The 14,583-nt window shown below is 40.0% G+C and overlaps 1 protein-coding gene across 3 annotated transcripts in view; it reads left to right on the plus strand.

Moving 5' to 3' along the window:
• plxnb1b (plexin b1b) overlaps nucleotides 1-11,477 on the plus strand; it is a 134,443-nt gene extending 122,966 nt beyond the window's left edge. For all 3 annotated transcript variants that reach the window (XM_047347335.1, XM_047347334.1, XM_047347336.1), the window contains 15 exons: nucleotides 1,035-1,135; nucleotides 1,782-1,999; nucleotides 2,305-2,483; nucleotides 2,571-2,637; nucleotides 4,427-4,573; nucleotides 4,693-4,858; nucleotides 5,475-5,578; nucleotides 5,654-5,738; nucleotides 5,869-6,035; nucleotides 7,192-7,352; nucleotides 8,069-8,216; nucleotides 8,325-8,389; nucleotides 8,603-8,678; nucleotides 8,757-8,831; nucleotides 9,855-11,477. In XM_047347335.1, coding sequence (XP_047203291.1) covers nucleotides 1,035-1,135; nucleotides 1,782-1,999; nucleotides 2,305-2,483; nucleotides 2,571-2,637; nucleotides 4,427-4,573; nucleotides 4,693-4,858; nucleotides 5,475-5,578; nucleotides 5,654-5,738; nucleotides 5,869-6,035; nucleotides 7,192-7,352; nucleotides 8,069-8,216; nucleotides 8,325-8,389; nucleotides 8,603-8,678; nucleotides 8,757-8,831; nucleotides 9,855-9,959 — 1,864 coding nt within the window. In that variant the 3' untranslated portion in view covers nucleotides 9,960-11,477. The remainder of the gene's footprint in view (nucleotides 1-1,034; nucleotides 1,136-1,781; nucleotides 2,000-2,304; nucleotides 2,484-2,570; nucleotides 2,638-4,426; nucleotides 4,574-4,692; nucleotides 4,859-5,474; nucleotides 5,579-5,653; nucleotides 5,739-5,868; nucleotides 6,036-7,191; nucleotides 7,353-8,068; nucleotides 8,217-8,324; nucleotides 8,390-8,602; nucleotides 8,679-8,756; nucleotides 8,832-9,854) is intronic.
• The last annotated feature ends 3,106 nt before the right edge of the window (nucleotides 11,478-14,583 follow it).

The raw sequence follows: 14,583 nt of genomic DNA on the forward strand, positions 1-14,583 counted from the left end.
CAGTTGTAGTTTGTTCCAAGTAGAAGAAATGTTGTAGCAAAAGGCTCCTTTTACTTCTGGTTCAATGTGAATCATACACCATTTTCCCCAAGAGGATTATCTCACAAATACCTGTGAATACCATGCTGTAGTTATCTTAGATCTTACTCGGGACCATGTCCCTACCTGACTTGGCCCTGGTTTCAGAGTTGGAGGCATTTTAATTCCACCATGCTCTTAGATGCAATGTTCTCATATGTTCTGTATAAACAAACATCTCTCCAGACATTTCTGTTCTACCTCCAGGGCCAGATCATCTCTTATACAGCTATCATGACGAGGGATTCTGTGTTCCAACCCTCCTCTTTATTTTAGACATAAGGAGAATACAAGAGATTGTTGTCACACATGAAACAGAACCGGTTCTAACCAAAAAGCCCTGCAGCTCCTTCCATGTTGCTGGTTGCCTCTTTGCAACTGGCCAGTCTCAGTCTCCAGTTTTTGTTTAGTTTAGTTTTTGTCTATTTTGTTATTGATTATTATTTAGTTCTATAAAATATTCATAGCTGACATCCCAAAGTGTATAAAACGAGTACAGTCAACAGAAGGTTTTATTTGAAGGTAGATGCTGCACCTCCAGGGAACCGTGTGAAGGGTTTATGCTTTAAACTGAGCCTGCTTGCTGTTAATGGTGGAGCTGCACTGAAAGGTGTAACTGCATGACAGTGTGAGGGGAGATGTTTAATCCTGGTTTTAGATTTTCACAAGGTTGTGCAGCTACATGTTTCACTACACCAATGAACCAACTTCTTACTTAGCAGACGATTTGACTCTGGAACCGTGGACATTTATATTATTTAGACCTGGCTGTCGGGTGTAATGTTCCTGTTAGGTTATTACAGAACTGCAGCTTGTTAAAGAGCATCAGAAGAATACAGAAACCGTTTTTCAGAAAAACACTTTTAGGATCTTATTAGTTAAATCTGGTTAAGTTTTAATCCTCCGAAACATTCTTGATAACCCTCCTGCCTCTCTCTGTGTTTGTTTGCTGCCAGGAGAAAGAGCAAGCAGGCTCTCAGGGATTACAAGAAGGTCCAGATCCAATTGGAGAACCTGGAGACCAGCGTGAGGGATCGATGCAAGAAGGAGTTTACAGGTAAGAGTGACAGGAGGAACAAAATTACTAGACATGCACAAATCAAACCGCCAGAGATTGGACTCAGACAAGTTTCTCTTGTTTGGTTCTGATGAGTAATCAGTGTGTTAAATACAAAAAAATCAGATTTCTTTTTTTTCACCTCTTCAAAACTAAGAACCTTTGTCATTTTTTGTCCACAAACAACATGTACTATGATGGACTTTTAATAAACGTTTTTTAATAGACATTTAATAAAGATCAGATACATTTTATGGGCATCATGCTTATATAGGGATAACCTCTAATTCCTTCTTTTTCTGTAGGATTCAAAACTGCTACATCTATCAAAGAATCTAAAATATTTGTTTCACTTTACAATCTTAGTTCTTAGGAGAAAAAAATCTAAGTTGGTCAAAATTGGAATCAGTATCAGCCTGGAAAAGCCTAAAGGGTGAAAGTCTGAAAGCTACATGATAGAAGAGAGAACAGGAGAAGCTTGGTCCAGAAACTGAACAGCTGAAAGGTAGAAGGTCTGCTCTGGCTCAATGAAACTAACAATGAAAAGTCTACCCAGCTTCCACCTCACACAACTATTCTCAGAATGAACATTGAACGTAGAAGCTGATTGGCTGACCCAACCTCCCATTTATGTACCTCCACCTAGACCTGATGACAGAGATGATGGACATGTCCAGTGACCTGGTGGGCCCAGGCATCCCCTTCCTCGACTACAGGATGTATGCAGAGCGCATTTTCTTTCCAGGCCACCGTGAGTCTCCACTAAGGCGTGGCCTGGACATGCAGGAGTGTCGGCGGCAGACGGTGGAACAGGGTCTGGTTCAGTTGTCCAACCTCCTGAACAGTAAACTCTTCCTCACCAAGGTATTTATCATCACCTGTAGCATTCCTGCGAAAATAACACTGTGTGGACCAGTGCTCCCCAATACTGGTCCCCAGGGCCCATTGTCCTCTGTATTTAGATGTGTCCCTGCTGGTTGAGGTGCCTTCTCAACATGCCATTATGTTCTGCAAAGACCTATCAATGACTCATTCATTTAAACCAGTTTAAACGAATACATAAAATAACCTAAAATATGCTGGACAGAGGGTCCCTGAGGACTGAGGTTGGAGACCTCTGGTTCTGTTTTAGAGCAAAGGCATACCTTACCTTGGTTTTTACCCCTTAGTTCATTCATACTCTGGAGAGCCAGCGGACATTCTCTCCAAGAGACAGAGCCTACGTGGCCTCCCTGCTGACAGTGGCTCTTCATGGCAAGCTGGAGTATTTCACAGACATCCTCAAGACTCTGCTGAATGATCTAGTTGAGCAGTATGTGGCCAAGAATCCCAAACTCATGCTGCGAAGGTAAAAAGTGGGGAGAGATGAGAACGAGATTGCAGACATAGAGTGTTTTTAAAACTGTTCTGAAAGGTTTGATGTTTCTGTCTGTAGAACAGAGACCGTGGTGGAGAAGCTGCTGACAAACTGGATGTCCATTTGTCTCTACACTTTTCTCAGGGTCAGTGAGTGCATGGAGTGTCTGAGTTTTTTATGCTGATTGTCAATTCGAAATTTGTTGTAGCCTTGAGACAAATTGTGTTCCATTAAATTGGACAATGATTTTACACCATTTAGACCAAAAAGATGTTTTTTCTTTTATAGTCGACTTAGGGCTCTTCATATCTGCAAACTGTGATATTTGTTTGTTTTTCTCCAAAAAAGGATGCCTTAAAGAAATTAGGAGGTCTTAAAATTTGAGATCTGTGTTTGAGATTGTTACACTCTAGCATGACTTTTTTAAAGAAATTCTGAAAGTTTAGCAGCATTTACATGTAAATGCTTTACATTTACATTTTTAAGACACTGTTTTCCTCCCATGTTAAAAATAAATAAAAAATGGTTTTATAGTTAAAACATAAAAGGATAATAGAATGTTAATAAAATTTAAAAATCTCTACTGTCAAGTTTTATGCAGAATTTGTTACCAAAATTAAAGCCCCTTTCAAATCATTCTGTTTTTTTTTGACACGGGATCAGCTAAAAGATCCCGAAAAAGAATCGGGGGTTGAAGTCGATCCACCAGTATTACAGCCCTGATCCGTTTTGGGAGGTAGTCACACAGCCAGAACCACTGTGAACTGTGCAGGACTGCTGGAAGAGTCTGACATTGTGATATGACACAAAGCAGACAGCAGCTGCTCTGGTTTGTGGGTGTGCACAGAGCAAAACTCCTGCATGATTTTCCATTCTCTGATCAGATAAATATGTTGATCAGCAGAATCCAATGCAGGTAATATCATGTTGAGGATGGTGCATAATAACTGGTCTTTTATTTAAAGCCCTGAATGTATTTGGACGGCCTGCATGAGCATCTCAACGCAGAGCTCAGCCCCCTGATGTTTCTATACTGGCACAGCTCACAACACAATTACGCTCAGATTACAAAGATTTATCTCATTTAAACAAATGTGACACAAGCAGATTTTTCAGTTATCACCAAGTGAAAGTAGTGAACTGAAGAATCCAAACTTAACCCAATGGGGGATTTTCCAATGACGTTGCGGTCACATGACCCAACTTCGTGATCGCTATCTAGGGAGGCAGCTGCAGCCTGTTTAAGTTGTTTTAGCGTTATCAGTGAAGTAAAACACCGGACCGTTCAATTTAACTATGGGGAAAACTTGCTTAGTTGTGGGTTGTGCTGCCCCTCAGGGGGGCTAAATAAAATCTCACAGCAGACCTTTTGGTGATTGTAAAAAAACCCAAAGCCATGTATCCTTTTCCATCCACCTTACAATAATGTACTACTCTGTGTTGGTCTGTCACATAAAATCCCAATAAAATACACTAAAGGTTTTTAGTGGTATGAATGATTTCGCAAGACACTACATTCTTCATCTGATGAGGCTGTGTTGCATTGATGAAGAACACGGATGTACCGTCTGAAGAAGTCTTCAGAAAAGGTCCAAAATAAAAGCCTGCTGGCCGAGCATGTGATGGACCTCGTGCCGATTGACCGCTGGAAATAGGCAGTAGCCCTCCATGACCCTGGAATGATAAATGGGTATAGATGATGGATGGACCTTGACTGAGTTTAAATGATTAATTAAATCATTTAGTTATTTCAAGATTTCTCAGTGTTTATATTCAAAGAATGACTGATAATATTTGAGCCCAAAACCACAAATTTAACTGCATGTCCCTGCCTGAGCCCTTCAGTCTCTCCTCAAGAGTGTGTTTGGCCAATGCTAATTTCTACGTGTGTGTGTGTGTGTGTGTGTATTGTGTCTTTGTGCATGTGTGTGTAGGACTCTGCCGGCGAGTCTCTGTACATTCTGTTCAAGGCTATAAAACACCAGGTAGATAAAGGACCAGTGGATGCTGTGACACGCAAGGCCAAGCACACTCTGAATGATAACCGTCTGCTGCGAGAGGACGTGGAGTACAAGACACTGGTGAGAACAAGACTTTAATCAAAATAAGCACTGTCATCCAGGGGAACATTCCCATGACCTTCAGAAGGTGTGATGTTTTCTACACTCCTCTCTCTCCTCCTGTTTGTCTTTGTCTGCAGACGCTGAATGTGTTGGTGCAGGGTGGAGGAGTGAACGAGTCCCAACCCTTGCCCTCCAAAGTGCTGGACTGTGATACCATCACTCAAGTGAAAGAAAAGCTCCTTGATCAGGTGTACAAGAGCACCTCCTTCTCTCATCGGCCCCACGCCGACTCACTGGACCTGGGTGAGAATCCAAACATATAGGAACTGCCATCTGAGCACATCTTTCTGGTAGCTTGCACAAGTTAAAAGACTTCTGGACTGGTTCTCTTCAGCAGTATCTAAGTGAGGACAGAGAAAGTAATCAGAAGTTCAACTTCATTTTCATACATTGTCTTTGAAACTGTTGAGCTGTGGCGCCACCTACAGCAAAGAAAACATAAATGCAGCACCCTTTCAATGCATTTCCTGCTCCTACCAGTGGACACTCATAGCCACAAGTTTGAAAACTGGCAGAAACGTATTTATTTTATTTTGTTTTACAAACGATACTGCATCTGTTTTATAGAGGAATGTTGCTATGAAAAGTGAACAGAAAATGTAATCACAACCCTTATTTACACTGTTTGGCCCTGCCACAAAATGACCTGCTGGCAAGGAGTTCAGAGGAAAGAGTTGATGAGCACAAACTATCATTCTGAATCAATTAGTAGATCAGAATGGTCTTCTACTGCTAATGGTTATCCTTGCTTACCCAGCTTTATTTATGACAAATGATGTTTAGACTGATATACCATCTAAATAATGTGTATGTAAAAATGCAGAAGGTTAAGTAACAACACACTGCTGCTCCTGTTCAGAGTGGAGGTCTGGTGTTGCTGGCCATCTCATCTTGTCAGATGAGGACTTGACTTCTGTGGTGCAGGGCAGCTGGAAACGCCTCAACACACTGCAGCATTACAAGGTGACTCCTGTCAGCCTGAGGCTCTTTCTGTCATGTGGCAACAAATGCTCGAACTGCTGGTTTGTGTTGTTTCAGGTCCCTGATGGTGCAACAGTAGCACTGGTGCCGCGACACACCAAAAACATTCACCATGACAACCATGATTATATCGCTGGAGAGAGTGAGTTCCTTTGCAAAAATCATTCAGTGGCTTATTTCTCCTGTTCAGGCATTCAGTGAACTGAAGGGGGTATAGGCAGGTGACACTGCAGCGGTGATTTCCTCATTATTGGATCGCATTACTTAAACAGAGACACCGATGCTGGAGGATGCCGATGAGGGCGGCATGAAGCTGTGGCATCTGGTAAAGGCCAGCGAGGAGCCTGACCTTCCTAAACACCGCAGAGGAAGCTTGAGGGAGAGGGAGAGGGCCAAGGCTATCCCTGAGATCTACCTCACCCGCCTGCTCTCCATGAAGGTACACACACACACAGGCCTCCATAACGACAGAGAGCTATGTAAAACTATTATTTTGTGAAAGCTCAGTTTAACAGGTGCAAACCTTTACAACACTTTAGCATGTACAGGTATGAAGTTAGATAGTACAATTTTCCTCTAGCTATGGATCACACCAAGAGGCAAAGGATGAAGAAATATTACATAGTATTGGTTATGTGAAAAAATACCATTCTCTGCTCATTAACATTTCTGAGTCAATATATATACTGTGTATATATCTGAGAGCGAGAGATAGACTGCTCAAAAAAGGGAGCCATTTTTAATCAGTGAAAATTCTTCAATATTGATCTGGTCAGTTCAGTAATAGAGGGGGTTGTTAATCAGTGCCAGCTGGTTTTGTGTTAATGAAATTAACAACAGGTGCACTAAAGGGGCAAAAATAAGACTACCCCAAAATCAGAAATGGTTCTGCATGTGGAGGTCACAGACATTTTTTCTCTCCTCATTTTTTTGGCTGCTTGTCAGTAGTTTTACTATTTGACCAGGGTCAGTGTTACTACTGGTAGCATGGGGCTATACCTGGACACTACAGAGGATACACAGGCAGCCCAACTATAGCAGGATGACACATCAATACGTGCCATTGCCCTAAGGTTTGCTGGCTCTCCCAGCACAGTCTCAAGAGCATGGAGGAGATATATGCATCAGTAGTACAGTATTGGGTCCTGGCATTACTTTGGCTCATACATGCATTGGTCAGGGTGTATATGGGTTCTATATGATTTAGAATGGCTGCGACTAATCTCCCTCATATTAGCCAGGTACCAAATTAATAGAGGCCACTTTCCCACACGTCCAAATAGCTATCAAGATGGCGTGCCTTCTTGATGTCAGGTTAAGTTTTATTCCATATTGTCATATGGATCATGTAGCAAACTAAACTTTCAGGATAATCCTCCAGAACACCATTTCATCCAATAATCCATTGTTCTGCTTCAAAATCAGGATTTTGGTTTAGTTTGAAAGGCTTGTAGATCAGTTATTTATTGTTTTAGGTGAGGTAAAGATTTGTTATATTCTACAACACTCTTGTCATGTTACGTTTATATGTAGCGTCCTGTGAGAAAGCAGACTGCAGGCCTTTAATCTGTTTGTCTCTTCATTATGTCACTCAGGGGACATTGCAGAAGTTTGTGGACGATCTGTTCACTGTGATCCTCAGCACCAGCCGTCCAGTTCCACTAGCTGTCAAATATTTCTTTGATCTGCTAGACGACCAGGCAGGACAACACAATATCACCGACCCGGAGACCATCCACATTTGGAAGACCAACAGGTACAGTACAACTAGCAGGATGATGGGCAGGTGATCAGGTGAAGGATGTCTTTAGGGAAACGAGGGAAACTAGATTATGTAAAACACACAACGACGTCTCCTGGTGACTGGTACATTATTTTTATACTAGGCCGCTCCTCATTGGTGACTGACCAGACGGAATCTAAAAATTGGACCTTATATCCAGTTATTGAATGCACCATTCTGGAAAACTAACAGGTTACACTGACGAGAACATTCTATGGTCTGGAAGTTGTTACTGAGAACACAGCTCTGTTGAAGCTCATTAAGATGTTTAAAAATGAAATCAGAGACAGAGCAGAAGCTTGTAAAGAAAACTAGTTGTGTTGTCTAGAAGGGCATGTCGGCTGTTCATTCAGGCTGGAGCTTAACCTAAATATGGAGGGAGACATCAGCAGATAGCAGGAAGGCTAAAACGTTTTACAGCAAATTTGAATGTACCTGTTTTATGTTTTGAGGCTTTTAATTTCATTTATTATGCTAAATAGGGAAATTTCAAATCTCACACTTATGTTAAAAGGTCTACTAACTTTCCAGGAAATACACACGTACAATAATGATCAGTTAGTAATGCTAAAAATGCTTACTGCTAATATGAGATGCTGTAGACCCCAAGATCTCTGATGTATCTCTTGTAAACAGAGGAATATGACTTTCTAGTGGCTCCAATATTCCTTCCTCCTACTTTTCTCTAGCCTCCCCCTGCGATTCTGGATCAACATCATTAAAAACCCTCAGTTCATCTTTGACGTCCAGGTGTCGGACCACGTGGACGCCGTTCTCTCGGTTATTGCTCAGACCTTCATGGACTCCTGCACCATTGCTGACCACAAACTAGGGCGGGTGAGCAGTAGTCCTCTTGTGCTTTGCCACTTCATAAGCTTTTAGTTAATGAAGTATAGCTGAACCTTCCAGCTATGTGATGTGATTCTTTCTTTCTTTGTGGAACAGGATTCTCCCATCAACAAGCTGCTGTATGCTAGAGACATTCCCCGCTACAAGCAGATGGTTGAAAGGTTTGCAAGCTTCAGCCTACAGCTGTTTCCATGGTTAAAAACTGCTTCAGATAGATTAGCAAGGAAATGGATTTAAATAAAATCAACTATTTATTTCCTTTGAACAAAATGTGATACTAAACTTTTCCAGTCAAACTTTGATTCCATACCTAGTTTGAATTGATGTCATCATGCTATTGATGTCACTAACACCTATGAAACTGGTTGCTGCAGGTACTATGCCGACATCAGGCAGACTATATCAGCCAGTGACCAGGAAATGAACTCAGCCCTGGCTGAGATGTCTAGGGTGAGTGCAACCACATTTCCAACCCCACAGGACTCAGAGCAGGGGAGCACTAACTCATCTGAGTGTTTTGTGTTTCAGAACTACTCTGGAGAGCTCAACTACCTGGTTGCACTGCATGAGCTCTACAAATATATCAACAAGTACTATGACCAGGTACATAACTCATTCTGAACAAGACTGCTTAGACAGGCAAAGCTGAGATGGTTTGGGCAAAGTTTAAATCCTTTATTTTGGTAATTATGATGATTTTCTGCTTACAGCTATTGAAAATGCCAGATTTAAGATTAGAATATTACATCAGCGCCCTTATTCACAAAGTTTTTAGGAGTCCTCTCAGGGAGCTCTTAACTTAGCCTAAAAATTCATGTCTTAGCTTAAGAGTGATTCAAGTAGCTGCTGGGTGCAACTCTTAGCAAGAAGCAGACAGAAACTTTTATCTTAGTGAGGAGGTGTTGTTGACCCTGTTGCTAGGTGTGACGCTGCCTTCTAAGAGCTGTGATTAATTGTTATATAAAAAAAAAACAAATGCACTCCTAAAAAAATCAATGGAGAGAAATTAATAGAATTCATAGAATTTAGAGTGGATTAAGAAATAATGATGATGAAACACAGCAAACTTAAAGGGAAATCAGTATCAACAGGTCAGAGCTACACAAAAACTAGGATTCACAAATTAGCCACCAAAGGATGTAAGTCTAAATGTGGTCTAAAGTTAGATGGGTTTCAGGTCTAAATAGAGGACGGGCAACAGCGATGCACAGGACAAGCAACCATGCACACACATTTATGCCTAAGAGAAATTTAGAAAGACCAATTAACCCTACAATTATGTTTGGACTGTACGAGGAAGCCAGAGTACCCAGAGAGAAGCCGCACATGTGTAGGGACATGGAAACTCTATGCCTAAAGGGCCCAGGCTGGGATTCAGACCCAGGAGTCTCTTGCTGCAAGGCAACAGCACTAACCACTCCCCACAAGTTTAAACTAAATAAAAGGTCAGAAAACACTTCTGAAATGAAATGACGTTAACAGACTCACTTTTTTAGTTAATGCACTGCGCTGACAAATCTGGAAACAATGTATTCTGATATTTTCCTACTTTTTTCATTACAGAGGCAGTAGCTTTCTAACTAGGAGTGTTAGTAACTGTGTTCCTTCTTGTCATCCTCTTGGCAGATCATTACAGCTCTGGAGGAGGACACGACAGCCCAGAAGATGCAGCTGGGATACCGACTGCAGCAAATTGCGGCCGCTGTGGAAAACAAAGTAACTGACTTGTGACAGAGGAGAATGCTTCTCCTGTAATGATGTTGGTTTTCTCTGCATCGTCTTCACTCCGGGTTCTTTGATAGCATGATGTAGACAGTCTGAGACCCTGAGTCTTGTGTATAAACAGGACAAAAGATGGAAGAAACCTGGACAAATAAAAGCAGGAATGATCTGCTGTAACTGGAACATCTGAAAGAACAGAAGTTTTATTTTTTTTTTCTTTCTGCTGAGGTCAAGCCTTACAAAAGAGAACTGGAGCTGATCTAAAAACTGATTTCATAGGGACTGTTGTTACTTTCTCTTCTCCATAGTCAGTTTAATGAAACGCCACCTCTTAGCCTTTGTGTGCGTGTTGCTGATGTATGTTTGAGTCACAAAGAAACGTGTGCGTGTGTGGCCATATGTCTCTGTTTGTAAACTGACTCATTTCTAATTTTATCTTACCAAGTACAGGAAGCAACACATTGGATCTCAGAACAACCAGTACTTCATTTTGAATACAAGAAAACTGACCTTAAGTTCTATTTTATTTCTAGAATTGAAAAAGACCCAAAATAAGGAAATATCAGAACAGAATAAGTTTCCACTGCTCTACCTCAGCCCACTGTGCTGTATCAGTGATATTCTAACAGGCTGAAAACAGCTTTATACTTTTCAGCTACTTCCATCTATTAGTACAGCAGCACAGCCTAGACGTGCCCTCAGATACAGCTTCAAATACACACAAATTTCTGGTTCTGTTTTTTTTTGTAGAAGCATTTAAGATGAAACCCAGATGTCTTTTGGGTTCTTTTTTTTTACATCTCTCGGTGTTCTTTTTTAGAGTTTACCTATTGTTTTAAATTTTAGTTCACTTTGTTTGACTGAATTGTCTTTAGCTGAAGCCGTGGTACTCTATGAATCATGTCTGTGTGCATTTCCTGTATTAAACCAAGAGTAGCACTTTTTCATACCGACATTTTATATTTTCAAAGATTCTCAGTTCAGCAGGATGTCAGATTTGCTTTACTCAGAGTTTGATGGTTTTCTTAGTCAAGGGCTGAAATGGCAGCTGCTGTATAGACTATTCTTATATTTATTTAAAAAGATGCCAACTTCACTGCTAATTTTATCATAACTGACTGAAAAAAGCCCACTTTTTAATGACTGATATATTTCAAAAGAAACCAAAAGCAAATAGAATGAATATTTACTTCAGCTGCCTTGTTCGTGTCAAGTTGGTCAGTTGCTGTGTACCCTGACCGATCACGTCAGAATGCAGCCTGTAGGTCTGTAGTGACATTCCCAGAAACTTTGTTGTTCACTGTTCAGATGGAGTGAAGCTCATCGGTACCAATCGGATGGAGAACTAACTATTAGACTATACACATTTGGTGATGTAGAGCAGGCTCTGCAAGGAGCAGTTTAATGTTTCACCTTTTCTGTTGCTGTTGTTGTACATACTGATTTAAATGTAACCATAGGGATGTAATCTGTTTATTAAAATAAAATGCAAATGTTCACAGATGTAATAAAGTATTCCAAATATAATGATCAATGTTCTGTTTCAATGTCAATCAGTATCATTCACTTCCAGTGTAGTTTTGCTGCTGGGAAAAATGCTCCCACACACTTACCAACACAGTCATTAACACAAATGTTAAAGTGCTATTAACATAACTTCTGGAAGTCAAGACAGCACAAAGCAGAGTTCCTACACAATCTGGAAAAGTCTAGAATGTGATACATGTAGAGTATAGAAATATATTAGTATTTCCAGATTTTATTCCCTGCTTCATTGTCTAAATGTTTCCATCTATTCATTCGACCAGTAAATTTCTAGTAAAGTGGACTTTTTTTCTTGTTTCCTGAAGACATTTCACCTCTGCGGAAGACTTTTGGATGACGAGTGAAACGTCTTCAAAACAGGAAAAGAAGTCTAGTTGCATTCTACCTAAAAACTTGGGATTTCCTGTCAGCCAGTCTAAATTTTGAACCAAGGACATAGAGGGCACATTTCCAGCTAGGCGTAATAAACAGCTGCAGCCAAGATGTTTCGCTGTTGCAGGAGTGGGTGACTTAAGGAGATTCTAAATAAATTGTGTCATTAGAGTGTAAATACCACATCCTATTGCCTATATATACTGTAAAGTCTAAAAGGAATGTGCTGCTGCACACTGACAAATATGTGAAAGTAATACAAAAATCCAAATTAGCCAATTGCTGCAGTGTTGCACCAAATGTGCTTTGTGTGCACCAACAAAACAAGGCAGATCTAGCCATAATGGGCCTGCAGACACTGACCCATATGTGCCACACAATAGCTCATCAAAGGACCAAACCAAGCATCTCAGCTTCCAGTTCCAAGGTTAGATTCAGGTAAGGTTGTTCTTTTCCTATGGTTAAATATGCTGTTTTCTCTCGTTGCTGCTCAGAAACCATGTAAACAATCCCACAAGAAGTTAAGAGCCCCTTTTCCACCAAATGCCCCAGGATTTAAAGCCCCATAACTTGTTTTACCCAGGTAATAGGAATCGCAGGGAATCTCATACATTTATCTTCCATTGCCACGGACTATTCATTTAAATGAACCTAATGTCTTATGGGGTGGGGCTGCACAGTGGTTCAGTTGGTAGTACTGTTGCAGAAGATCCCGGTTTCGACTCCCTGCCAGGGGTCTTTCTGCATAAAGTGACAAAAACTGCAATACACCTTCATTCCAGCGGATGGCATTACTCCTTTATTCCGTTTAAAGCTGATAATTCATTTTTTTTTGTCAACTGATAAATAATAGACGAGGACCAGCTTTAGAGTTATAAAGTTGATTAATTCCTTCCATTATTCCTTAAGTTGCACGGGATCCATAAGCTGGAAAAGTTAAAATCATTATTTTACATTAAATGTTTTACAAACCTGCATCAGGCCAGAATTGTTGCTTTATAACTGCATGATTAATTTATTATAATATACTAAACACTGACTATTATGTTTCTTTTATCATCAGGTAAACCCATATCGTATAACCACAGAACATGTTTTCAGTAAAATATTTATTAATTAGAAAAAAAAAGAGAATCAGTCCAGAATTACAGGGAATTGTTACCTTGACTATCTAATCATAAACAAATATTTATGTAAAGTAGAAGATGCATAGAGAGTAGAGCAGACAATGGCAAGATCACGGAGCTTCTGCATTCAAACCTGGAACTGTTGTCTCTCCTCCTGCAGAGCCGTCCGCATAAAACAATGAAAAAAAAAAATATATTAAAGAGTTCATACTCCACTAAGCTAAGTTTACATGAAAAGACAGAGTTAGAAAAATTGGTATTTTTTTATGTACATGTATAATTTAAAATGATCTGATCGTCAGCAATGCATTAAAATTGTCTTAAAGAACTGTGGTGAAATAGTTTATAATTAATGCCAACAATAACTTCAAATGTCCCAAATTTCCAGTTTATTTTCTGGTCTGTGATGCCTAGCGAGAAATCCCATAGTGCCGAACCGAGATCAGGCAGCACTCCAACCGTCCGCTTAGCTTAGCAGCCAGACCAGCCTGTTAACAAAGCTCCGCTACTCCGAAAACTCAGAAAAAGCATTTAAATGTAGGCTCATCCTGGATGAACTGACTGCACAGATGAAGTTTCGAGGTCTACTTTCTTGCTTAAGAACATCTTAAAACTACTTCCTGTGAGAAATTAATGGTGTAAAAACTAAATTAATTTGTGTTGTAACCTCTGCCATTGCTGAAGCTGCTGGTGCCATGCCTTGCTGCACACAGCTCCGCCCCTTTAATAAATCCCAGGGAAAGCTGAAAAGACCCTGTCCAGAGTAGGACCATTTACCCATGAAAGTGAAATTACCCGGGTAAATTTGTATCGAAACATGACCAGGAGCTCTCCTCCAACCTGAAGAGGTTGTTGTGGCTATGAATCTGAAAATATTATTTAATATTGAGACTTTCATATTTTATGAAATAATATTTCGGTCTGTTAACGGTTGTCTTGTGAATACCAGCCCAGTAAGGCAATGGTATCAGGACAAAATAGAAAAGGGTGAGACAACCTCTGACATTATTGAACAGTACAACTCTGCACACATATGGAATGAATTCACACAATTTCTTAAAATACAAGAATGTATTACCAAAAATAAGTCAACTCAAAGTCAAACATATTTCAATGAACAAACCCTTTACTATGCTAAAACAATCCAACTAACTACCAAGCAGAATTAAAGAATAGGGAAGACAAGTTGATCAAAGATTGAAAACCATGACCGAAAGAGTGATGCAACATTACCATGCAATATTTATGTTTGAGAACCAAGGATTATCTTGAAGAATCTGGAAATGGAGTTACGTTAGTCTTGGAACCAACTTTGGCAATAGTCAGCATACCTTTAGACAACCATTCACAATGCAAGATCAGATAAAATTGTTTTAATAAAATAATATTTGAAAGAATGATCTGCTGAATAAAACCAACCTTCTGGATGACAAATTCTCAACGATGTCTCATTAGCTGCCTTTATTTATTAAAATAATATTTAAAGAAATATTATTATGGGAATATTTTGGAAAAGAGCCAAATCTTTCTGGAGAAATTGGGCTTAATGGTGTTTCATTAGCTGTTAGCAGTTAAAGCTAACAAAAGAA

This window comes from Girardinichthys multiradiatus, chromosome 20 (assembly GCF_021462225.1).
Source record: "Girardinichthys multiradiatus isolate DD_20200921_A chromosome 20, DD_fGirMul_XY1, whole genome shotgun sequence".
NCBI classification, from domain to species: Eukaryota; Metazoa; Chordata; class Actinopteri; order Cyprinodontiformes; family Goodeidae; genus Girardinichthys; species Girardinichthys multiradiatus.